Consider the following 27777-nt stretch of genomic DNA (forward strand, 5'->3'; position numbering starts at 1 on the left):
GATGTAAAGTATATCTGTAGCGTGGAAGAGGCCGCTCCAGCAGACGTCACATGACGAAACGCGTAGGGCGGAGTCGTAACGTCATTACGTCACTTCCGGTTTCGGAGCCTGGGCCGTGGAACGCGGAAGCTTCCCGGCCATCACCGCTGATCCTAGACAGCCTCAAACGTGAGTCTTTATGCTCTCTCTTCCACGCTACAGATATACTTTACATCATGGGGTTTCTTTCTTCTAACCTGAGGTACTAAAAAGCCTGGTTCGACCCACTGGAGAACCCCGGAAGAAACCGACCATCTTTTTCCTTAAGTACAGGTCGTATATCTAGGGGCGACATCTAGTGGATGTACAACAAAATTGCAACCCCAATTTTATTTATCACTTTCTCTTATTCAATTTAGCACTTTTTTCACTTTAGTGGTATTACAAATTCCACGCACAGCACGGATGAATTTATGTTCACTGTTTTATGCGATTTTTCACTTATGAATTTAACTTATTTTCTGCCAATTGTTATTATAAAATAAATGCACATTGGGAACCCATTATTTCTTACTCGTCTAGTATATGCAGCACAGCACTTGCACTTTACTGAGTTGCACCTTATGGGCCCAGTTTATTAACCAACTAACTTGGTCACACCACAAATCACTAGTGCACTTTATTTAATTTTAAATTAAATGGTTTTTTATGACACAATTTTTATTGGCACTTTGTCTTAAGTTGGCACATACAATAAGCACTTATTCACTTTAAGGTAGCGCCGTTACAACCTCCTTTCATATATATTTCACACTTTAACCCCTTGTGGGTTTGGTTGTTGGCAGCTTACACCTTCACTATTGTCTAAGGTCTACACTCCATAGCGCTGGTCACCCCTACCTTTCTACTAGTACCAAATTTGATCCCTTTTTGCCTTTAGAACTGCCCAATAGAACACCTTTAGGATGAATTAGAGTGGAGACTACAAGCCAGGCCTTCATGTCCAACATCAGTGCCTGACCTCACAAATGTGCTTCTGGAAGAATGGTCAAACATTCCCATAGACACACTCCTAAACCTTGTGGACAGCCTTCCCAGAAGAGTTGAAGCTGTTATAGCTGCAAAGGGTAGGCCAACTCAATACTGAACCCTATGGACTAAGACTGGGATACCATAAAGGCTAATGTGCGTGTAAAGTCAGGCATCCCAATACTTTTTGGCAATATAGCGTATATATATATATATATATATATATATATGATACATAGTTATATTTGGTACTTTGCTCGAAACTGCCGCTATTTGGAACACAACTTTTTTGTACTTTCAATACAATTTAAGTGCAGCAATCCCTGTTTGAAATTTTCTATATGTAACCAGTGGGATGATCTGATTGCTTTGCATTCTACCCTAAACCATAGTGCTTGCTCACCACACTTGCTTTGTATATCTATCTATCTATCTATCTATCTATCTATCTATCTATCTATCTATCTATCTATCTATCTATCTATCTATCTATCTATCTATCTATCTATCTATCTATCTATCTATATATCTATCTATCTATCTATCTATCTCTCTCTCTCTCTATATATATATACATATATATACTGTATATAGAAAAAATATATATAATATATATAATTTCTGATATGATGAAGGATTTATTTTTTCTATATATCTTGATTACATTTTTATCACATTTTTGAACAGATTTGTCTTTTATATTCAGCATTAGCATTTAAGGCTTTCTTAGGATTATTAGACTATGCTAACACTTTTGAAAGGTCTGCAATATCTCTGTGTTTTTCAACTTCCTAAAGCTAGTGTTACACATATACGTATATGCATAGCTGTTTTGTGCTGGAAGCATACTATATTGCACGGTCACCAACAGCTATTGGTCTTACAATGATGATCGGGAGCTGGTAGGATAGGCTCCCAATCACGGGGTCACTGCGACAGCCAATCACATTATTGGGAAGCCCACATAATACATCTGGAATTATTATTTCTTAAAGGGGCTGGGGGAAAGCCTACAGGAAGAGGTTAATATCATGCACCATTGCTGTAATTTGCTCCAAGAACTTTCCCTGTCATTGCATCGCAATTTCTTTGCTCCTTCAGAGAACACTACCATATAGCTTTTCCTTTCAGAAATGGTTCACTGGAGAGGCCACAAAGCTGTAAAAGCATGAAATATTGTGTTTATTCATGAGTCTGTGCAAAATATCAAATTATGAACATGTCATCACATTCACCTAATCTGTTCCTCAATATTGTTTTAAATGTTCTTTATGAAAATTCTGAGGCCTGCTAGCATGTTCCCTGACAGCATCATCAGGTTTTGACATCATTTACGCTAACATCTAAGATGAACAAATGAAGCATAAGGCCCTTTGGATTTCAATCTGATTTATTACTAGGGAACAGAAACACAGAATATCCTGTAATTAGGGCTTGCACAAAATACAAAATTGTAAATAGCACAGGGAAAGAGGAAGGGAGGAAGGAAGGAAGGAAGGAAGGAAGGAAGGAAGGAAGGAAGGAAGGAAGGAAGGAAGGAAGGAAGGAAGGAAGGAAGGAAGGAAAGAGATGGCTTTCATTGCCAAAACTGGACTTTAAGTAGCAGTGGTTGACCATGACTTTCATTCCCCAAATGATATCAGAAATATGAAACATGTTTTTTTATAAGGTCAATTTATCAGAGAACATTTCAACAAACCAAAAGCCTAAAGAAGCCCCAAAAATGTACATAAAAATTTGGTGTTTACCTTAAAACTCAGGCAAGATACTGTATGTATGTTTTAGAGGTGTCTTTTGTTCTGTATTCAAACAATGGTCAATGAAGGGTAGTTACAATAAAACTCATCATGGTATTATTTAGGTTCATGCACTCATATTTACATTTCACAATTTACATTTCACAAATCCACTTTTGATTAAATGAATTACAGAGTTGTAAAGCAGATTATATAAGGTTTACAGGCGCTTGCTTTATTACTCGGCACTGGATAATAAACTCAAACATGAGTTTACTATGCATACATACTGTATATACAGTACAGTAGGGAACCAGACTGTATATTAAAGAGATAATGAAAAGTGATGAAATGAAAGTGGGGAGAGCAAGCTAAAGGAAAATAATGAACAAGATGTAAATTGGCTGAAGACAAAACTTTATTTTTTCTTTTTGGCCGATTATAAGGGAGAACTATAATCCCTGTCAGTTTTTTCCCACCTTATTGGACAGATTCCCCTTCATTTCCTTTTCCATAACCTCAAAAGGGGAGAAAATATCCCTCTAAAGGTAGAGAAATCCCTGGTAGTCACCATAGTCAACAGAACTAGTGGTCCAATTGGAACATTTTCCCTCTATTTTTATTCTGGTGACCATTCAAATGTTGGGTTTTGATTCACTTTCATTGAGAGTGGTCACCAGAACAAATAGAGTGAATCTCTTTAAGGGACAACAATAAAAACCTGACACATGTTTTATACACTCTTTACTCTAAAATTTAAATGTTTTGTCTTCAGTTATATTTAAATTATCTATTCATTTTTTTATTTGCAGTCAGTCTTGTTAGGTGATAAAGTAAGTTAGCTGAATTATTTTATGATGTCATCTATGGTGGTGTTGAGCCATCAAACCAAGACTGAAACATGGCTTGTCTACTAGCTGCCAGAATTAGGTAAATTCCAAAGTGTTACAATGGGTGAATTTGGAAATCTGCAGAGGAAAAGCTTAACGGTAGACCAGGTATTTCAATGGAGTGCACCGCATGTAGGGAATCATTTCAGTGTTTGTTTAAAATAGGTTAGTTTTGAGAAGTCTGTAAAAAAGGACTTACCCTAGCCATTTTTTAAGTTTAGAATACATGTTTACATAGTAAGGCAGCTGGGTGGCTATCTTGACAAATACAATATAACAATAATGCAAAACTTTAATATGCTGTTCCCTTCTGACCGTCAGGTTTATAAGAGGCTCAAGTCTATAAGGAGTCAATGTCTAGTGATCCCCAGACTATATTCTGGCAGCATCTTTTAAAACTTTTAAAACTGGAAGGCAAAATTTAAGCCCAACTTATGTTCAGGTCTTGGGGGCTAAAAGGTATACCCGCAAAACAGACTTCATGATTTAACTAACAAATATTACTGTCCACTAACCTTCTCTGTGGGTTTTTGGCAGCTAGCTAACCAATAATAATAAGTGGTGGGATATCTGGCTTTTCTTGAACCTGCATGTACTCAGTACACTGTATTCTGTTAAAAATGTTCCCTTTTCTTTGTAGTAAATGTATGATCTTTGCCCACACACACACACTTCCAAAGTATTACATCAAATACACGTTATTCTTATATGCTATTGACATGTTTTTGGCAGTATATAGAACGCCTCTGTGTGTAGTGACACAAAATATTACCCTTGTGATGTTAGACTGTATCTGAGGATTAAATTATGTTTTCTCTATGAACATAATGAGGCACACCTGCAGATTTATACCTGTAACTAAGATACAGAATACAGGTTAGACTGGAAGCAATAATCCCTGAAGAAAATCCTTGGATTAGATATATTTATATTGAAGTGAATTTCATGAGGTTAGAGCATAAACGTATCGCCTGGGGAAATGTCCTTTATCTTACAAGCACACAGTGAAATATGAATATCTAGTTCTGTTAAATTCCTAAAAACATATTTTTCTGATTTTAGCTTTATCAATTAAAAAACAATTTTCTTTATCTCTGCTTCTTTAGTTCAGAATTTGGTCTGTTTTAACCATAAGGTCTATTTGTGGCATTTATATGAACATGTTGTCCAGGTTACATTACCCCAGAGTATGAAAAGATATAATGTTTCCTTTAGTTTTGAATAGAGTAGAAAATTAATAAGACTCCAGTCTGTTTTTCATTTTTTTTCTATTTTTGCTGCCTGTGTGCAATTGGTGAGATATATTTTCACTTCCAGTCCTAGAGACAAGGAAAGTAAAGAGACAAGCAGATATCCATACTTATGTAGATGTCATTATTTACAAGTGTCCCAATTGGAATATTTCTTATTACCTCCTGTTCTTGTGACATCTCAAAAATAGTTTTGATTTTCAATCACTTTCTGTACTGCAGACAACTGTCACCAAGGCCAACAGTGAGAGTGAGCCTTCCCAGGGGGACACAGACAGTAATAAAAAATCTGCCAGAATTTCTAACCTTTCCACGCTCTAAAAAAGAAAAGTTTGGGTTTTACATATGCTTTAACCTTTAAACCTAACCTTAACCATTAACCCATAAGCCTAACATTTAAATCTAACATTAATGCTTAATTCCTAAAGCCCACCCCCAAACTTATAGTAATCCAATAACCCTAAAATTAACATTTTACATATACTTTAACCTTTAAACCTAACCTTAACCACTAACTCCTAAGCCTATCCTTTAAATCAACTTTAATGCCTAATTCCTAAAGCTTACCCCTAAACTTATTGCAACCTAATAACCCTAAAATTAAAATTAACATATTTAGTTTAAGGGCCAGTTCACACCACATGGGGTCCAGTGCGTTTTTTTCTGCATTAAAAACGCATGGATAGTATGTTACATGGTTTCCAATGGCATAGTTCACATCAGTGTGGTCAGTTCTAGTTCCAGAAAAAAAAGTAGAACATGCTGCATTTTCCCTGCACTGGACCGTATAGGAGCATAGAAAAAAATGCATCAATAATGCACCGGCCTGCAGTACAGTGAAAAAATTCAACAAGAAGAAAAAAACCCAGAAACGTATTAAAAATGCACTGGAACGCGTCAAAAACGTGTTAAAAACATGCATGCAGAAACGCATCTGGAGTACATTTTTGTGGCGTGAACCAGCCCTTATTAGAGGAATCCGTGGAAGTTTACTGATTTTCTTCTTGTTTGATGTTCTCATGAACAAAATGAACCTGTAAGGAGAAAGTAGAGGTGCAGCCATTGATTTTTTTTTTTCAATTTAAAAAGTGCAGACTTCATCCCTGTCATCCTTATCCTAGATACAAAAGCTAGTGAGTCAATGACCCAAAGAAATCATGCAGTCAGTATGGACTCCCTTTCTTACTTGATCTAGATCAGTGATGTACTAGGTAGTAGAGCCTTGGAGACTTCACCTTTAAATGCCATCAGCATGGGCAACTGTTGCATTTTTATCCTCACAGGTTCTATGTAATATAGCAAGTATTTTCCAATTAATAAAACATACTTTTTCATTTCTGCACAAGGCTACCAACTCATTTTATTAAGGGAAAAGCATACTGTATTTTTAGAGAGCACATATTTTAGCACAATTATAATTGTGATGTTTACCTTAAAGTTATATTTTCAGGTAAGTAGTTACATATTTAGGTTGAAAAAAGAATATGTCCAATGATTTCAACTAAAGCACAAAAAAAATATGTAAAAGCTTACATTTTTGGATCCCTAAACTAGCAGTTGATCCAAAGGATGGAAAAAAAATCTGTTGAGAACCCTCGTGGGATAAAAATCTTCCTGGTGCCCATACTAAAATGCATCTTTAAGTAACCTTTACAAATTTCCATGCTTGCTATTTCCTATTTTTTATTGTATTCAGTATAGAGATTTGCAGATTAACCAGTAGTGGAAGCTTTATATTTACAAATGGTCACTCTGGCTGCTAAAACTATAATTTAGATAATGTAGGCTGCCATTGCTTACCTCTGGCTGTAAAATACTTTGATTCACTGACAAGGAATAAAACAGCAACAGATGAAGAGGAATGGGAATCGGACAGCTAGTATATTTTGAAGGAGAGGTTAGCAATGACAGTTATTATTTTACCATAGTGCAGCTTTTATTTATCAGCAGGAATACCAGCCACATAGGAAGTACATTTTAATTAAATTACTATCCTATGGGGGGGGGGGGGATTTATCAAAACTGGAGTAGACAGAATCTGGAGCAGTTGGGCATGGCAACCAATTAGCTTATTTCTTTCAGTTTCAAAGCTTGAACAACCTGAAGATAGAAGTTGATTGGTTACTATGCATACCTGCTCCAGATTCAGTTTCTTCCAGCTTTTATAAATTCCCCTCAGTGTGTTTGATTTACTACAGAATCAGAGACTGTTCATTCTGCAAAATAAATGTTCGCTGAGCTCAGTAATTGACGTAAAGCTGTGCTCACTTTAGCTATCCCATGAAAATCAATATTTTTCTTTTCTTTTCACAAGAATGGGTACCCAAAGTAAAGATAACTATTTAACTCAGTGTACATTCGCTAAGCAAAATGAACAGCCTTTTACTAAATTTGTATAGTAACTTTATAGGCTTTCAGTGTGAGAGATACAAGTAAAAGTGGACAATTGTGTAGCAATGCAAACAGGAAGCAGAGTTTGAGCAAAAATAAAGTATAGCTGCCCCAACTACCAACTATACACAAAAACAGGGTTATAAAAAATAATAACTTGCAATAAGAAGATATTTATGTCCTGATGTTGCCTTTTACTTGTATAGTTGTTTTAAAAATATTCAAAAGACTATACATTCCCTTTAATTACTGGCATAGCTAGGTTATACAGTTTAGGGAGTAAATTAAATTGGGCCAGTGCCTTACCTGAATTTCATCACAAAGCCTGGCTAATTCTCTATATGTGTCAGTAATTAAAGAGATAAGTAGACAATGCTATTCCTTTACTATTAATTTCTCGATGATAATGATGGTCATCAGGCTGACAGTATTCAGTGGAAAAAAAAACTGCAGATAAGAGGTTTAGTTTAATAGCCTAATTTAATAAAGAGCTAAAGATCATTATAGTGATCTTAACAGATTGCTAATGTTTTAAGAGTGACGAATCCTGAAACAAGAAGAATTTTTCCACTATTTAGGCTGATGGGCAAGGCAATAGTTCTCCTTCTAGAAAGTTCTTAGTGACTGGATGCATTCAGTAGGTTATTTTAGTTTTTAACTTAGTGAATGAAGTGAAGCTCTGATGACTTCCATCATCCAATCATGTGCAAGCAAATTACATGTTGTTTTTTTTTTCATCTTGCACATGATTGGATTTTTTTTTGCAACATAATATTTCACCATATTCTCTAAGTTGAGGGAAAATTCCCTTTCAAAATCACCCGCCACAGAGATCCATATTAGCATCCAGTGCCAAGCCATAGGCACCATCTCACTTTCATTGTATCCACAGAAATCAATTACAACCGATTCAAAGAGGGCAAAACGTAGAATATAATTCAAAGAGTGCAAAAATGGGAATTTAAAAAGCGCAAAGAATGGAAAAATACAAGCCCCAGTTTTGCTTTGTTTTGGACAGAGTAGAAGGTAACCTGTGTCAGGTTCATATTCTGCCTGTGTCCTTATTAGAGATATGTTCACTTACTTCCAGTCAGGACAGGAAATTATGTAAAATTTTGTAAAGTAAATGTTCACTTGACAACGTCCTTTCGGATGAAACACGTCGGGCATGGCATTTGGCATTGATGTCTTGCTGCTGAGTTATTCTGGGTCACCAGCAGCAACTTATGTGAGTTTTTATTGTTTGACATTTTGCACTTGTTGTGTATTTTACTCATGGAATAAATCATACTACACTATGAAAATACGTCTGGGCTCTGGATGAGCTTATTTATTCCCAGTGGGATCCTGATAGGAATGATTGGTGGAAACGATGCACTGTGTGATTTCCAGAGGGACTTCAATATGTGTTTTGAGGCTTGCTTGCTGCTGTAACGGCAGCTGCTATATTTGGCTTTCCATTGGTGGCGGTACACTTGATTGGACACCATTGCCTTGCTGTTAGCTCACTAGATTGGTGATTCTATTATGGATTAACATCTGTACAAAGGAATCACTAACACATGGACTTTCTCTGTAGTCTAATAACAATACATGTGTGTGTTTATATCTTTTTCATGCTTTAATTTAGTCACATTTTGGTTTGATGGTGCTACACTTTTGTTTATTATCTCTGCTATCATGTATACTTCTTATGTGTTAGCTGCCTTGACTCTAGATACTGTTATACACCCAGCGCAGGATTCCCACATTACAAATGTTCACTTGGCTTAGTGAATAAGGCAAAGCATTGTTCACTTCATTCATCCAATCATGTGCCAGCACAAATCCTTTTTCTTTTACTTTGTTAACTTTACCTGCCACCACTGGTTATTCAAAGTGAACACCTCTTTGCACAGCAATAACCATCTATAGCAGGGGTCTTCAAACTATGGCCCTCCAGTTGTTCAGGAACTACAATTCCCATCATGCCTAGTCATGTCTGTGAATGTCAGAGTTTTACAGTGCCTCATGGGACGTGTAGTTCTGCAACAGCTGGAGGGCCATAGTTTGAAGGTCCCTGATCTTTGGAAACATAGTTTGAAATTGAACATTCACTTTGTTAGGTGAACAGCTTCTACTGCTTTATAAAATAAACTCCATTTTAGTTGTAAATATCTGACAATGTTTTTATTGCTGTCTGTGTCTTCTTGTACCAACAACCCACTATACCAATTTCCTATTTTTTGGTCACAGGGACAGAAAATGTGATGAAATCATTATAACTGTGGTAATGACAGAAATAAATGCCTGGCAGAAAGTAAACATATACACATTGCAGGGCATGCACAATTGAGCCTCAACATCTCTCAAAGTACAGAGAATAAAGAACCAGAAAAACACTTTTGGAGTCCCCTATTATGTATGACAGAAATGGTAATGCCTGACAGCTAGAAAGTAAAAGCCTAAGTGGAGTTAAGGTTTAAAAAATGCTGAGGCTTTATTTGTGTTTTTTATTGGATAAACCAGGGTTTCCCACACGTGGAGACCCAGAGGGTTGTATTCATGTCCTTGAGCTGCCTGATGGACATCACCAGCTTGTATTCTGTGCCCTGTGGCTACACTATGAATTACAAAGTATATACTTTAAACTCCTCCCAAGAAGCACAGATCAATGTACAAAATGTAATAATCCATAGCATTCAGTCACATTTCTTTTTTTTACCAATCTGATTTCAGTAAAATGAAATCTAATTCTGATCCTGGTCCCTGAACTTCGTGTTTGCACTACTACAGGGAATAATCCTGTTTATATACACTAGATCCAGGTCATATTCTTACAGTTCAGATATGTTTTCTGTTGAGTAAAACTTTTTCTAAGTATGATCAGCCTTGGTAAATTCAATGGATTAACCACTTGCCGACTGCGCACAGTATATTTACTGCGGCAGTCGGCCCCGGCCAGGCCCGCCTCGGCTCGTTAACGGAGGAGTGCGGGAGTGTGACTGGCGGACCTGATGTCCGCCGGTCACACTACGATCGCCGGTACAGCGGGAGAAAGACAGAGCGGCTTATGTAAACAAGCCGCCTGTCAGTTCTCCCTGTGTAAAAATGAAGATCAGACGGTTCTACTATGTAGAACCGTTGATCTTTTTTTTACACCAATAGCAATGTCCCACTACAGTTAGAAGCACGCCCCTAGGACACACTTAACCCCTCCCTGTCCAATACTGTTAACCCCTTCCCTGCCAGTGTCATTTTTGCAGTAACAGTGCATATATATATAGCACTGATTACTGCAGTAATGTCACTGGTACCCCCAAAAGTGTAAAAAATGTCAGTCAAGGGTCCGATCTGTCCGCCACAATGTCGCAGTACCGCAAAAAAAATTGCAGATCGCCGCCATTACTCGTTAAAAAAAAAAACACCAAAAATGACAAAAATCTTTCCCTTTGTTAGTAAACGCGATAACTTTTGCGCAAACCAATCAAAATACGCTTTTTGCGATTTTGCAAACATAGGTAGCGTAAAACAAATTGGCCGAAAATGTTAAAAAATTTTCATTTTTACATTTTTTTGGGGGAATTTCATATAAAAAAAAGTGAAAAATATTGTTATTTTTGCAAAAATTACGCTCTTTTTTTGTTTATAGCGCGTGATCAAAAAATCGCACAGGTGATCAAATACCACCAAAAGAAAGCTCTGTTTGTGGGAAAAAAAGGACCTGAAATTCGTTTAGGTACAGCGTCGCACGACCGCACAATTGTCCGTTAAAGTCACGCAGTAAAAAATCGCAAAAAACCCCCTGGTCTTTTAGCAGTAAAATCCTCCGGTGGTAAAGTGGTTAATATACCTTGCTTTCAATAAAGATAATTTATGATCACATTTAGTATTTTATTCTTTACCTAACTCCTTTTACATGTGCTACAGTTTCTGTTCAATATATGTTGGATAATAATGACAACAACAACAACAACAGAAAAAATAACATTATTATCATTACAAGCAACATAATCAACACCATCATCTTTAAATTCATGTACAAACTTTACCTATTAATTTCATAAAGATGTACAGCACAGTAATATTCAAAGGACAGCACAGTAATATTCAAAGGACAGCACGGTAATATTCAAAAACCAACTGGGGCTAAAGAATTTGATCATGTATACACAAAACATTGTGTTAAAATGTACTTCAATTATCCAAGCATTTCAAAAGAAATTCCCTTTTTATTGCATATGATTGGATAACTGAAGTAAATATTCACACAATTTATAGTGTGCACATTCTCAGTAAAGTAGTGTTTCCTTCTTTCAGCACATTTAAAAAAAAAAAAAAAGGAAAAGGTGGTATAGGTTTTGGTAAATATTCTTTGTTATCTACTATTTAATTTTCTAATTAGTGAAGTGTGTATGTATATATATATATATATATATATATATATATATATATATATATTATATATATATATATATATATATATATAGATGTATAGATAAATATGCTCAGATCTCAATGGAGAAAAATATCATGCTGGGTATCTGTACTGATATGGACTGGGCAATGTGCTTGGCAGCAAAGAATGACACAGCATTTGATGGAAATGAAAATTATCAACCTACATAGGGCTGAACTCAAAGACACTCCCAAAAATCAAAGGAAAAAAATGATACAGCAGGCTAGTTCATTTTGCTGAAATGTCATTGTAGCAACTCAAAACGGTACTTTTGTGGTTTGTATAGCCCCCACATGCTTGTATGAATGTCTGACAACATTGGGGCATGCTCCTAATGAGTATTTCCTCCCAGATCTGGACCAGGGCACCACTGAGCTCCTAAACAGACGGAGGTGTGACCTGTTGGCGTCAGATGGACTGAAACATAATGTTCCAGATGTGTTTTATTGCATTTAATTCAGGCGAGCATGCAGGTCATTCAATGATATCAATTCCTTCCATTCTTCCAGGAACTGGCTGCATACTCTCGCCACATAAGGTCAGGCATTGTCGTGCACCAGAAGGAACCCAAGACCATCTGCACCAGCCTAGGGTTTGACAATGGGTCCAAGAATTTCATCCTGATACCTAATGACAATCAGGGTGCCATTGTCTAACCTGTAGAGGTCTGTGTGTCCCTCCATGGATATGCCTCCCCAGACCATCACTGACCCACCACCAAACCGGTCGTGCTGAATGATATTACAGGCAGCATAACGTTCTCCGTGGCTTCTCCAGACCCTTTCACGTCTGTCACATGTGCTCAGAGTGAGCCTGCTCTCATCTGTGAGAAGCACAGGGTACCAGTGGTGGATCTGCCAAATCTGGTGTTCAATGGCAAATAATAATCGAGCTCCACAGTTCTGGGCAGGGAGCATAGGGCCCACTAGAGGATGTCAGGCCTTCAGGCCACCCTCATGAAGTCTGTTTCTGATTGTTTGGTCAGAGACATTTACACCAGTGGTCTGCTGGAAGTCATTCTGTAGGGCTCTGGCAGTGCTCATCCTGTTCCTCCTTGCACAAAGAAGCAGATACCGGTCCTGCTGATGGGTTAAGGACCTTCTATGGCCCCATCCAGCTCTCCTAGAGTATCTGCCTGTCTCCTGGAATCTCCTCCATGCTCTTGACACTGTGCTGAGATACACAGCAAACCTCCTGGAAATGGCACGTATTGGTGTGCCATCCTGGAGGAATGGGACTGCCTGTGCAACCTCTATAGGGTCCAGGTATCACCTCATGCTACCAGTGGTGGGACTGACACTGGCCAAATGCAAAAAATGGTGAAAAACAGTCAGAAAAAAGAGTCGGGAAAAAGGATTTCAGTGTCCTCCAGCTGTAAAAATCATTCCTGTTTTGGAGGTTGTCTCATTGTTGCCCATCGAGTGCACCTGTTGTTAATTTCATTACCACCAAAGCAGCTGAAACGGATTAACAACCCCCTCTGCTACTTAACTGACCAGATCAATATTCCAGAAGTTTATTTGATATATATATATATATATATATATATATATATATATATATATATAAAAAAAAAAATATATATTTTTTTTATTAAGGATTCATCTACATACACGTTTTATCTAGCATCTCTATTTTGTCACTGCTGATGGAAGTATTCCAGCACAACACAATGAGTAAAATGTTCATGTCCATTGTGCCAGCTAAAGACATTTAAAGATTGTGACCTGCTTGAAGCTACTTGTTCGCAGGATGTTCAAAACACATTTAGAAAGGCCAGTACACATTGTACAAATTTGATAAAAGAGAGGTACAATTTGGTGCCTATAAATTTGAAGTATCAAAAAAACTTGATTTTCCATTATAATAATGGCATTTTAAAATGTGTCTGACATATTATATGCATTCCAAAAATATACTTACATTTAGCCTTAATGTACCAGTTGAAAATGTTTAATTAGTCGCTTTTAAACTGAACAAAATCAATCATATTTCAGAGCAAAAGCAACTGAAATGAAATATTTTTTCCCTTTTTTAACACTGCAAGTTTAACATTAGAGAAAACAGTTTATCAGGTGAATAAATGAGAGCTTCTTCTGTGGGAGAAGTATGAATGTATGCAATCTACTTACTAGGCATAGGGAGGCAATGCAGCCCCTCAGCATCACCAAAGGCCCCCACACTATATTCTGTGTGCTACAAAAAACATATATTGGGCATGCTGTAGGAGATAGTCAGAGACTGTGAATATGATATAGCATAATTGGAGACTGAGGACATGCCGCACAAAATGATTAGAGGCTGTAGATGTGTCACATGAGATTGCTAGCAATCATTTCCTTTACAGCCCCTTTACAAAGCAGTGCTCTTCCTTTTGTGCTCCCCACATCCCCTCTAAAAATGACTGTCACGTATTGGATCTGGCTGAGGGAGTCGTACCCACCTCCATTCCTTGTAAAATGGAAAAGGGAACTAGAGGTTGAGTCGGATGATATTGACTGGGACAAATCCCAGGCACTTACGTACAAGCTGTCTATCTCCTTCTATGTGCAAGAGCACAATTTCTGTATTCTTTCTAGGTGGTATCGCTGACCCACACTTCTGCATAAGCTGGATCCTTCCCTTTTGGACACTTGTTGGCCATGTTTCAGGCTCTTGGCAGTTTGACTAATATTTGGGGTACTTGGCCAAAAATTCTTCCTTTTTGGTATAAAATTGTATGGTTATATGATAAACTGGTGGGGGATAAATTCCCAAACCAAGCCCAGGTTACTGCATTATCAATGCTGCCAGGTTCCCAATAAACAGAATAACAAGAACTTAATCTGGAACTTCCTTACAGGACCTGCTCTGTAACCACCAAACATTGGCGGCTGGCTAAGGCATCTTTCTTGGCCGAATGGGCTTGCGAAATGAATTAGACTAACAGTGTAGTACATATGATTGCATGGGATGATGATAAGTCTGAATCCTACAATCTCACGTGGACAGTATGGTCTAAGTTCCTCTGCATTTGATACCGCGATGGTTTGAGGTTCCAGATGATTTCAGGAGCCTCCCATGGTACTACCTGATCTTTCCTCCCCCACCCTTTTTTTTTTCCTCGCTTTTCTTGTTCCAAATACCCTTCTCTTTTATGTGTTCAGTGATAGTTGGTTGCCTTACCTATCTAATCTGATGTTACTGCCAATATATCCAAAATTCCGTTGAGGTAATTACAGGATCATCTGTCTACCGCGTACATTAAATTTCCCAATGGTTATTTTCCTGTACTTGGTTGGTTGATATTACACATTTTTCCAATTTATACGATAGTCTCGACAGCTATCTCTTGTAGATGGAGCTTATTTCTACCTGTGGTTATGTTTGTACACTTAGCGTTGTGCTTATGGGTCCTACTTAGTTTGATATATCGTCAAACCTGGCAACATTTCTGTTTTTTCTACTTGATCTGTACTGTTTTAAAAATAATTCAACATACAAATTACTGTCATCATACTGTGCATACCCCACAACACGATTGATTATGAAATATAGAATTAAAAATGCACACAATGAGTAACAGAAACGGACAATACACAATAGGTATTACAGTGTGAGAGCCAGCTCACACCAGATGCAGTCCAGTGAAGTTTTTTTTTCTACATCAAAAATGCATAAACCGTGGATTATATGGGTTACAATGTAATAAGTCACACCAGTGCAGTGTGTTTTAAGTGCGTTCCAGTGTAGTCAAAAAAATTAGAACATGCTGCATTTTTCTACCCTGAACTGTACTGGAACATAGTAAAATGCATCAAAAACGCATCTAAATGCATCAAAAATGCACAGGAATGCATTAAAGCAAAAAACAAAGACGCATCAAAAATGCACAGGAATGCGTTACAGCAAAAAGCAAAGACACATCAAAAATGCAAATGCAGAAACACATCCAGAGTGAGTTTTTGTAGTGTGAACTGTAAGAATAACATGCATGGGGAATTCATCTGGAGTGCATTTTTGTGGCGTGAACTGGTTGTAAAAATAAATAAACCATTTTACTAGAAGAAGCCAATTGGTTTTATTAGTACAAGTATCTTGGTAAGGTGCAGCAGTTTCTACAGTTGTATGTGACAGTTCTGATAGTGTACATATGTTGGCACAGAGCATCCAGGTGTTATATCATTAGAACAGGACCAAGAGCAAAGTTATTGGCAGCATTCCCTATGTCATAGGTCAAATAATGTAGAGTCAAAGGGAGAGTTCAGAACTGTTTGAGGTCACACAATAAGCAGGTCTGATTAAGCATCTTGGGAAGGAAAACCCTGGTCATTTGTAGTCCTTGGGTTACATGGTGGACACCAGGGTCAAGGAACAATAGAATATATAATATTCTTTACCCACTTCCAGACCGCCTGCTGCAAATATACTGCAGCAGGGCAGCCCGGCTGTGCAAAATCATGTACATGTACGTAATTTCATGCAGGAGGTGTCGGGGCATGCGGGAGCCAATCAGCGGGTCCGGTGGCTGCGATGGCTGCTGGGACCCGCCGATCGTTCGGCGGAATGACAGAACAAGGCAGAACAAGGAACAATGGAATGACAGAACAAGGCAGAGCGCTGTTCTGTCACAGAAGAAGAGAGAGATCTTATGTTTTTAGCTAATCTAAGCTTAGCTAAGCTAAGCTCTCTCTTTTGGTCTAGTGCACCCACCCCCCCCCCTGCAGTTAGAAAGCACTCCCTAAGAGCACACTTAACCCCTTGCTCACCCCTGGTGTTAACCCCTTCCCTGCCAGTGTCATTTATATAGTAACAGTGCATTTTTTAAGCACTGATTACTGTATTGGGGACACTGGTCCCCAAAAAGTGTCACTTAGTGTCAGATTTGTTCGCCACAATGTCACAGTCCCGCTAAAAATCGCTGATCGCTGCCATTACTAGTAAAAACAATAAAAAAAATAATAAGTCAATAAATCTATTCCATAGTTTGTAGATGCGATAACTTTTGCTAAAACCAATCAATATTCACTTATTAGAATTTGATTTACCAAAAATATGTAGAAGGAATACATATTGGCCTAAATTGATGAAAAAAATTTAGATTTTTTAATTTTTTTTTTTTTTTTTTTTATTGGATATGTTTTATAGCAGATTATAGCAGCTTATAGCTCAAAAATAACTGCAGAGGTGATAAAATACCACCAAAAGTAAGCTCTATTTGTGGGGGAAAAAAAGGACATCAAGTTTATTTGGGTACAGCATTGCACGACCACGCAATTGTCAGTTAAATCAACGCAGTGCGGTTTCGCAAAAAATGGCCTGGTCATTAAGGGGGTAAAACCTACTGAAGTTGAAGTGGTTAAGTCCAGCAGCATTTTGCATACTCACATATCCTACATTTTTTAAATTGTGCATAACAACCATGTGCTAGTCAATTTAAAAGTCAACTTAACTATTATTATCTACTTTTAAATTCTGCCTTTAGAATTATTGCAGGTGAAATGTGTGCCATTAAATGTTTTTTTTTTTCTGTTATAACTACTCACCATAGATTTTCAGATTGGGTCCCCACATAGAGATGCACATAAAGGCAATTGATCTCTATGTGAACTGCCTTATGGGCAACCACTAACAGCTAGTAGGTCCATCTCAATAAAATATGTATCCGAAGGAAAATATGGAATGTTCATTGCACTGTTTGGTACTGGAATTTAATTTCAGTAAAAAGAATAAAGCCAATCTTTTGTATTTATTGGACAGGAACCACATGCAAGCAACTGGCATCAGCAAATATGTGCTTCCTGCTTTTAGCATATATCAGATATCATTATTTCTCAGATTTCTCCAAGTTGGAAACCCTCAGTGCTGTACTCTTTTAGTGATTATTTTTCCCTGCATTATTTTACATTTAGAAACAGTCCAGAGTTTCCAGTGCTTTGACCAACCTTCCGTATGCTAAATAATTTGGCCATGCTTCATATTCTGAACATGGCTGTTTATTTACTAAGGGAACATATACCGTGCATTAGTAAGTAAGCATTGTAAGTGCATTTGCTCTAGATCGGAGGGGAAGCTCTGAAATGAGGGGAAGCTCTGTTGATTTCTATCATCCAATCATGTACAAGCAAAAATGCAGTTTTTTTATTTTCTTTGCATGTTCCCCTTAGATCTAGAGCAACTGCACTTGCAGTGCACAGATAATTTACCTTTAGTAAATCAACCCCACAGTTTCTCACCACAATTAGCCTTATAGTACCAGCTGCCTTTGTTCAAAATGTCCACATAGCATCAAGACACTGTTAAATAAAGAATGACCTGTAGCTTTTTTAATTTGAATTAAAGTCTTTGAATTTTGGAAGATATTGGTAACAGCCCTATTCACATTTCAATCTACTTCCTTAACGTAGTACCTTTATTATACAGCTTCTTGTGGTAACCTTTGGGCTTTGGTTGTATCTGTCACTCCTAAGCCTTTCCTTATTACTCCATTCCTCACTGTATGCTTGTGAAATGTTTCTCATCCATAAAGAATTGCATGTCAGAGCACCTACTGAGTCCATGCAGCATAAGAACTATATAAGATCACGTTTTATCATATCCACCTCCCTGGCTATTTACCAAGGAGAGGACTGCAAAGAAGATTTCAAAGTTTAATAGAATCTAATATTATTATATAACAGATTAATGATTTGATAAGATAATTTTGTATCCACTGAACTCCTACCTGGAAATGGCATTATCAGCCAGCTGGGCACACATGCACAGTTTGGTAATGGAAGCAAAGTCCTCTTTGGTATTAAGTAACTAACAATGTTTTGCTTTGCTTCTGAAAAAAAAAGCTTATATACCTACGCAGGGCCATCTTTAACACGGGGCAAAAGGGGCAACTGCCCTGGGCCCAGTCATTGCTGTGGGGCCCAAAGCAGCTGCCCCTTGAGCCCGCACTGCCTGCAAATAGGTAATAAGTGGATTTTGGAGGGCCAAAGAAAATATTTGCCCAGGGTCCAATCAATATTAAAGATGGCCCTGTACCTACGTTCCTTCCACTTTCACAATGGCAGTTTTTTGGAAGCCACTTAACCTACTAATATATTTTTAACATGTAAAAGAAACCTGGATTACCTGGAGGAAGTCCATCCCAACAAAGAGAAGGCACACAAACTCCATACAAGAGGGAATTACACCTAACATGTCAGAGCTACAAGCAAAAGTGCCCATCACAGCCACCATGCTGGTGCTAATACAAAACCCATGTACTGTACGTCTGGATTGATAACTTCCTCAGAAAGAGGGAAAAATGTTTTTCAAGGATATGGGTATAAGGTACAGAACTCTATATATGCTATAAAAAAAAAGTACACATTAGCACTCTACACTAAATACATTCTTTAATGTTTAACTATATAAAAATAATTTGTATTTTTCAAGGTGCTTATAAAACATCCAGCTAATTACAAAGGATACATAGTCAGACTGTGAGCAGTTTTTTTCTGTGCTAAATATAGCACAAACAATTAACTTGGAAATAGAACCACAAAAAGTCCAAAACATATATTACCAAGCAAACCAAAACACTATCTCTTACTGTCATGTCTATATATTTGATCAGGCACTTGTCTAGCACCAAATCACTGAATGCTCTCCATATTGGCCAGCTAAATATGCCACCAAAGTTACAAGTACTTTTTTTTTTTTTTTTATTAGGCAGGATAGAGACAATTGTGCATGTCTACTTTATGCCTCTAAATGGAAATTGTATACATCTATTTATTAAAGTAACATATTTGGAAGAAATGTGTATACTTTAGTGAATACATTAATTAATTCATTCATTAGTGAATTAACGAATCACTTAATAAGATTCAACAAATGTTGAAAGTGTTTTCTAATGAGTACTATTCTCTTCCAAGTCCTAAATTACATTATTGTAAATGAGGAAATATGAAACTATGCCATATGCCTTTATTTTTTATACAACTAATCACCAATCTATGTATACATAGGGGATTTTATCCAACACTACAGCTCTAATTAGAGGATGTATAGATTACTGGATTGTGGACTGATTGGTATAAATCCCAACCTATTTCAAATCCACGTATACTAAAGAATTACACATGATTTAAAGGGTTCACATGGTAACTGCCCTATACCAAGCAACAGGAGCCAGAGATTGTACAAAAAGTGTTCATGTGCACTGCAAAATGTTACCAATAGATTATTCTAGACAAGAACATTAGGAAAATGTGTTTGTGAAGAATGGCTAACTATTACAATTCTTCATATGAAAATAATACAAAATAATATGCATCAATGCAGGTAGTTTCTATCTATCTATCTATCTATCTATCTATCTATCTATCTATCTATCTATCTATCTATCTATCTATCTATCGATCGATCGATCGATCGATCTATCTATCTATCTATCTATCTATCTATCTATCTATCTATCTATCTATCTATCTACAGTGCCTTGCGAAAGTATTCAGCCCCCTTGAACTTTGCGTCCTTTTGCCACATTTCAGGCTTCAAACATAAAGATATAAAACTGTAATTTTTTGTGAAGAATCAACAACAAGTAGGACACAATCATGAAGTGGAACCAAATTTATTGGATATTTCAAACTTTTTTTAACAAATAAAAAACTGAAAAATTGGGCGTGCAAAATTATTCAGCCCCTTTACTTTCAGTGCAGCAAACTCTCTCCAGAACTTCAGTGAGGATCTCTGAATGATCCAATGTTGACCTAAATGACTAATGATGATAAATAGAATCCACCTGTGTGTAATCAAGTCTCCGTATAAATGCACCTGCACTGTCATAGTCTCAGAGGTCCGTTTAAAGCACAGAGAGCATCATGAAGAACAAGGAGCACACCAGGCAGGTCCGAGATACTGTTGTGGATAAGTTTAAAGCCGGATTTGGATACAAAAAGATTTCCCAAGCTTTAAACATCCCAAGGAGCACTGTGCAAGCGATAATATTGAAATGGAAGGAGTATCAGACCACTGCAAATCTACGAAGACCTGGCCGTCCCTCTAAACTTTCAGCTCATACAAGGAGAAGACTGATCAGAGATGCAGCCAAGAGGCCCATGATCACTCTGGATGAACTGCAGAGATCTACAGCTGAGGTGGGAGACTCTGTCCATAGGACAACAATCAGTCGTATACTGCACAAATCTGGCCTTTATGGAAGAGTGGCAAGAAGAAAGCCATTTCTTAAAGATATCCATAAAAAGTGTCATTTAAAGTTTGCCACAAGCCACCTGGGAGAGATTTGTCTTCCAACAAGACAATGATCCAAAACATAAAGCAAAATCTACAATGGAATGGTTCACAAATAAACATATCCAGGTGTTAGAATGGCCAAGTCAAAGTCCAGACCTGAATCCAATCGAGAATCTGTGGAAAGAACTAAAAACTGCTGATCATAAACGCTCTCCATCCAACCTCACTGAGCTCGAGCTGTTTTGCAAGGAGGAATGGGCAAAAATTTCAGTCTCTCGATGTGCAAAACTGATAGAGACATACCCCAAGCGACTTACAGCTGTAATCGCAGCAAAAGGTGGCGCTACAAAGTATTAACTTAAGGGGGGCTGAATAATTTTCCACGCCCAATTTTTCAGTTTTTTATTTGTTAAAAAAGTTTAAAATATCCAATAAATTTAGTTCCACATCATGATTGTGTCCCACTTGTTGTTGATTCTTCACAAAAAATTACAGTTTTATATCTTTATGTTTGAAGCCTGAAATGTGGCAAAAGGTCACAAAGTTCAAGGGGCCGAATACTTTTGCAAGGCACTGTATCTACTATCTATTTTATGACATTTCTATAAAGTTAAATTGATAAAAAAGGTAAATAGTGTGATGCATTGTAACAACAAATAGCACTGCCCGTTTACAGTGCACACCATCAGCCAGGTGTTATAGAGAGCCTAATGCTTGCCTACTGATGTGATTGGGCCTTATGTCTCACAGACCTAATATTGCTGTTTATATATTGCTAGCAGTACAAGAGTTTTTTTTTCTTGAGCTTGTCATTTGCGGAGTTTGTGTTACAGGGATGACTCATTAGATTAGGTTTTATTGATTACAAAATGAACCACTGCTCTTCCCAGAAATCAGAGACATAGACAGCTGAAACTGTATCCTTGCACAGCACATGGTAACTGAACAGATCACATGGGGTCGTGATAGTAAACACAAAAACAAGAAAAATAGTCAAAGCGCACTTTCTCTATAAAGTTTGACTATTCTCTATGTGTTTGTACAGTTTTACATCCATAATCCAAAAAGTTTTCACAAAAATTGATCCTAGTCTTTATGTCTACATGACTGCAGTTGGGTTTAAATTCTAACTTATTTAAGGGTTAGGGATGGATATACATTCTAAATATATATATAATGTGTAAAGCACATTGAAAGTATTCAGTGTTATGAACAGGGTGCCTTGGAAAGAAATATAGTTTTCATTGAAGTGGCAATTACCTTAGAAGCTAATTTAATGGAATTGTAACTATACTAGTATGCATTTACTGTAATGTGTGCATAGCTGACTACTGAATAAGCTTTGCAGATTCTTGGCTTAGATAACTACAACCAGTATCAATGAAGCTTCCTCTAAGATTTGTACAAAAAGTACTGATTGATCCTATTATTATTATATGCTTTGATGATATATTTTTAATTGTTTTATTATTTTTATATTACTTTATTATTATTATTATTATTATTATTATTATTATTGATATTATTATTGATATTATTATTGATATTATTATTACAGTATGAGGTTAATTGAATATGCCTGGCAGAGTGAAAATGGATCATAAGATCATTTTTATATTTTACATACACAGGCTTACTTAAACATGTACAAGGATTGGATAATGTGAAAGGAGCAGTGCCCCTTGGCAACCAATTAGGTTTTAGTTTTTGTCAGAATCGGAGAGATAAACCTGAGTACTGGGAACTAATGGTTATTTGTTGCCGCCATATGTTTACATACACATGTTGGTGTACAAGGACATATAGTAAAATGCAGATTATGTTACTATATAAAGATGTTTAGGCCTTGTAAGTGTTTTACTAAAGAAAAAAAAAAAAAGAATCAGACAACAGGACCTAATAATTGCTTTTTAGTTGTTTACCTAACAATAACTAGGCCCACATCTAATATTTTACAGCTTTTTAAATATTTAAAAAACTGTATATTGGGATAAGTAGCACTTTAAAACGAACCTTTTATGATACAAACATAGGATCCGTCAATATCTGACTTGTTATGTAAAGGTGCTAAAGTGTTATGCTTTTCCTGGTTTAACTACCAAGTGAGCCACTAATCTGAAACTAGCATGTCATCATTGAAGTCTGAAAAGTCTAGACTTTGCTTTCCTTGCTTGTTCCAGGTCAGTGACTCACTAAGTAGTAAAGCCAGGAACAGGATGACAACCCTGGAGCCTGCACCTTTAAAACCAATTCTGCAATGGCAGCTCATAAATTTATATTCTCATCAGTTTACATTAACAAGGAAAGAATCAGAGTTATGCCATATATTATCACAAACAGAAAAAAATGTTGGGTAAATAAGTTAATATGCCACAACTTCTGGTCCAGGCAGTTTGGAAAAAAGAATTGCTATAGACCTAAAGGACAAAATGTGCCTTTAAGCATCTGAAACATACTTCACTATATCTTTATTGAACAAAGTTTATACAAAAGTTAGGAACTGAGGTTAAATAGTGCACAAAGATAGGATTCTGGTTAGGTCCGAAATTGGAAGAACTATTGTATCTCACAGGAATCATTCAAAGAGAAGATGCATATTAGTAGAAAATAGTACTACCAGAAACAAAATATAATAATCGTATCACAGAGGGAGGGCGGTTGGGAAAGGGAAGGGGGGGGGGCTTCTTAAATAAATGTAATACATGAACATGTCTGCGTAGGCAAATAAAGTATAGAAAATACATTTCAATACAAATTCTTTAGCAGATTAAACATACTATAATTCCTATAGCTACATTCTCTCTAAAAGTAAGAATTAACCACATCACAGTAAAAAGAACACGATAAGCAGATATTGTTCATAAAATGAGAAGCCCCAATGACCTAGAGAATGCTGATCTGTAACACGTGCACAGGAGTTTATAGCAGCCTGCTTCTACGCTTTATGCTTGATAAATGTTGTTTCTATTTTAAACTGTAGAAGACAAATGAATGGCTTTTGCACTGTGCCTTTCTGATGTTATAAGCCTTACAAACTCCTGAAACATTACAAGATCACCTCATATGTTTTCAGATTACGGCATTGCTTTCCATCCTGTGGGATTCAGAATCCTAAGCAGTAAAGAGGCAGGCAAGTCAAGGTTACAAGGACTGTCAATGTATCAGACGTTACCATTTTAATAATACAACTCTCATTTCTAAAAGGGAAAAAGATCAATAGTGAACTAAAATGGTTCAAAACCTCTTTTAAATAATGCATAGGAGAGAACATAATATACATGAGTGCTACAGACAGGATCAGAGAGGTTTCAGCAAATATCTCACAGACCAATAATACACAATTTCTAGTCCTATCAAAACTATTAGCAAACCTTTGTCTATATGGCCTGTGCTATGTCAGTACACATTTACTAACCCACCATTGGGGCAGTAGGTCATGCTAGATGCTCCCTCACCTCTTACATTACAACCGTCACCCTATTCCTTCCTAACACTGAAGAAGGCCTCTGGTTGTCAGGCTCAGCTGCTTCTAAAGCTATGCATTTATCTTCTAGTAAAACTTGCACAACTGAATGGTATAGACTGCAAGATTTATGGCTGCTTGCCTTCATTGTCTTGTGATATACTTTTCAATTTCATTTGACTGCCATTAATTCAACCATTGATATAAAATAAACCTTCAATAAAAATGTATTGATACAGAAAAAAACTGTTTGCAAAGTTTAACTCAGCAAAAAAAAAAAAAAAAAAAAAAAAAAAAACAAGCAAAAAAACAAAACAAAATACATGAATTTGATGTGACTTAGTTCTACCCAGTAGAATATTATAGATCATGCACAGGCCCACTCTTTTCTATTTTACTCTGTTAAAGTTCATTTTTCTATGAAGCACTAATTAGAGGATGCTGTTTATACCTGTTGAATGATTCTAAGTACATTTGTGCAGTTTAATGTAAAACAGAAAAGGGAAGCCCAGTCTTACCTGTATATGTCCTTGGTACATTGTGCTGGAAGAATCCCTGGAGAAGGAAGGATCGCTATTGGAGTTTACTAATAAAGCAGATGGTGCCGGGTAGACTGGATGCTGGAGCAGCCCCTGGCAGAGTAGTGCTGGGAGCTGTCCGTCCCTGTGTGGTGCTGAAACAGGCGACACCTCTCAGGACACAGGCAGATACCGCACGGATCACTGATGCCTGCAACTCTCAACGTCTGCCAAGAAACTCTCCTTTTCTATGTAACTCTTTCTCGCTTTCTGCTTGCCTCGTTCATTTCTTTCAGCAGCATGGACCCTCCCCTGAGATCACAGCAGCACCACCTCTTTATCTTACTCTGTGCTTAATGTAAGACTACTGACAGCTGGCAGCGTGACATAGAAATACTACACAGGACTCAGTGAAAGGATCACTGTGCTATTCTCTCCATACATTCCCCCCCCTCCCTCCTCTTCATCATGACATCAGCAGAACCTCCCCCCAGCTATCCCTCCCTCTGGCACAGTCCGTCAAGGTTCTGCTAAAAGAAAAACTCCATTGTCACCTTCTTAAAGTGCAGTCACCTGCATGGTGCACAATGCTTTTCAGGGTGTGCTGCAGGAATTACCCAGGAGAAAAAGAAGTATCTGCTTCTGACATTAGCTTCCTTCCTTCCTTCCTTCCTTCCTTCCTTCCTTCCTTCCTTCCTTCCTTCCTTCCTACCTTCCTTCCTTCCTTCCTTCCTTCCTTCCTTCCTACCTTCCATCCATCCTTCCTTCCTTCCTTCCTTTCTTTCTTTCTTTCTTTCCTTCTTTCTTCCTTTCTTATAAAATAAGCACTTACAAAAAGCACTTACGTCTCATTCACCCTTCCTTCCTTCCTTCCTTCCTTCCTTCCTTCCTTCCTTCCTTCCTTCCTTCCTTCCTTCCTTCCATCCTTCCTTCCTTCCTTCCTTCCTTCCTTCCTTCCTTCCTTCCTTCCTACCTACCTTCCATCCTTCCTTCCTTCCTTCCTTCCTTCCTTCCTTCCTTCCTTCCTACCTTTTCTTTCTTTCTTTCTTTCTTTCTTTCTTTCTTTCTTTCTTTCTTTCTTATAAAATAAGCACTTAAAAAAAAGCACTTACGGCTCATTCACCCTTCCTTCCTTCCTTCCTTCCTTCCTTCCTTCCTTCCTTCCTTCCTTCCTTTCTTCCTTCCTTCCTTCCTTCCTTCCTTCCTTCCTTCCTTCCTTCCTTCCTTCCTTCCTTCCTTCCTTCCTTCCTTCCTTCCTTCCTTTCTTCCTTCCTCCCTCCCTCTCTCTATTCCTTCTCCTCTTTTTTTTTCTTCTTTCCATCCATCCTTCCGTTCTCTCTTCCTTCCTTCCTTCCTTCCTCCCTCTATTCCTTCCTCTCTTTCTTTCTTCTTTCCATCCATCCTTCTGTTCTCTCTTCTTTCCTTCCTACCTACCTTCCTTCCTTCCTCCCTCCCTCTATTCCTTCCTCTTTTTCTTACTTTTTTCCATCCATCCTTCATTTCTCTCTTCCTTCCTTTCTGCCTACCTTCCTTCCTTCCCTCCATCCTTCCCCTCTTCCTGCCTTCCTTCCTCTCTTTCTTTCTTCTTTCCATCCATCCATCCTTCTGTTCTCTCTTCTTTCCTTCCTGCCTACCTACCTTCCTTCTTTCCCTCCATCCTTCCCCTCTTCCTTCCTCCCTCTATTCCTTCCTCTCTTTCTTTCTTCTTTCCATCCATCCTTCTGTTCTCTCTTCTTTCCTTCCTACCTACCTTCCTTCCTTCCTTCCTTCCTTCCTTCCTTCCTTCCTTCCTTCCTTCCTTCTTTCCTTCCTCCCTCCCTCTATTCCTTCCTCTCTTTCTTTCTTTTTTCCATCCAACCTTCAGTTCTCTCTTCCTTCCTGCCTACCTTCCTTCCTTCCCTGCATCCTTCCCCTCTTCCTTCCTGCCTTCCTTCCTCCCTCTATTCCTTCCTCTCTTTCTTTATTCTTTCCATCCATCCTCATGTTCTCTCTTCTTTCCTTCCTGCCTACCTACCTTCCTCCCTTCCCTCCATCCTTCCCCTCTTCCTTCCTTCCTGCCTTCCTTCCTCCCTCTATTCCTTCCTCTCTTTCTTTCTTCTTTTCATCCATCCTTCTGTTCTCTCTTTTTTCCTTCCTGCCTTCCTTCCTTCCTTCCTTTCTTTCTTCTTTCCATCCATCCTTCCATTCTCTCTTCCTTCCTGCCTACCTTCATTCCTTCCCTCCAGCCTTCCCATCTTCCTGCCTTCCTTCCTCCCTCTATTCCTTCCTCTATTTCTTTCTTCTTTCCATCCATCCTTCTGTTCTCTTTTCTTTCCCTCCTGCCTACCTACCTTTCCTCCTTCCTTCCCCTCTTCCTTCCTTCCTTCATTCCTTCCTTTCTTCCTCTCCCTTCCTCTCTTTCTCTCTTCTTTCCATCTATCCTTCCGTTCTCTCTTCATTCCTTCCTGCCTACCTTCCTTCCCTCCATCCATCCATCCATCCATCCTTCCTTCCTTCCTTCCTTCCTTCCTTCCTTCCTTCCTTCCTTCCTTCCTTCCTTCCTTCCTTCCTTCCTTCCTTCCTTCCTTCCTTCCTTCCTTCCTCTCTTTCTTTCATCTTTCCATCCATCATCCATCCTTCTGTTCTATCTTCTTTCCTTCCTTCCTTCCTTCCTTCCTTCCTTCCTTCCTTCCTTCCTTCCTTCCTTCCTTCCTTCCTTCCTTCCTTCCTTCCTTCCTTCCTTCCTTCCTTCCTTCCTTCCATGCTTCTGTTCTATCTTTTTTCCTTCCTACCTACCTACCTTCATTCCTTCCCTCCTTCCTTCCCCCCCTTTCTTCCTTCCTTCCTTCCTTCCTCTCTTTCTTTCTTCTTTCCATCCATCACTCTGTTCT

General features: G+C 37.9%; 1 protein-coding gene across 6 annotated transcripts in view; it reads right to left on the minus strand.

Annotated features, from left to right (window-relative positions):
* PEX5L (peroxisomal biogenesis factor 5 like) overlaps positions 1–25335 on the minus strand; it is a 396344-nt gene extending 371009 nt beyond the window's left edge. For 2 of the 6 annotated variants that reach the window (XM_082252035.1, XM_082252034.1), the window contains exon 1: positions 24908–25334. In XM_082252035.1, coding sequence (XP_082108161.1) covers positions 24908–24928 — 21 coding nt within the window. In that variant the 5' untranslated portion in view covers positions 24929–25334. Of the gene's footprint in view, positions 1–24907 lie in introns of all 6 variants that reach the window. The other 4 variants (XM_082252039.1, XM_082252036.1, XM_082252037.1 and 1 more) reach the window with 3 other exon arrangements.
* Between the last annotated feature and the right edge of the window lie 2442 nt (positions 25336–27777).

Source organism: Pelophylax lessonae (assembly GCF_965119305.1).
Source record: "Pelophylax lessonae genome assembly, chromosome: 3".
NCBI lineage: Eukaryota > Metazoa > Chordata > Amphibia > Anura > Ranidae > Pelophylax > Pelophylax lessonae.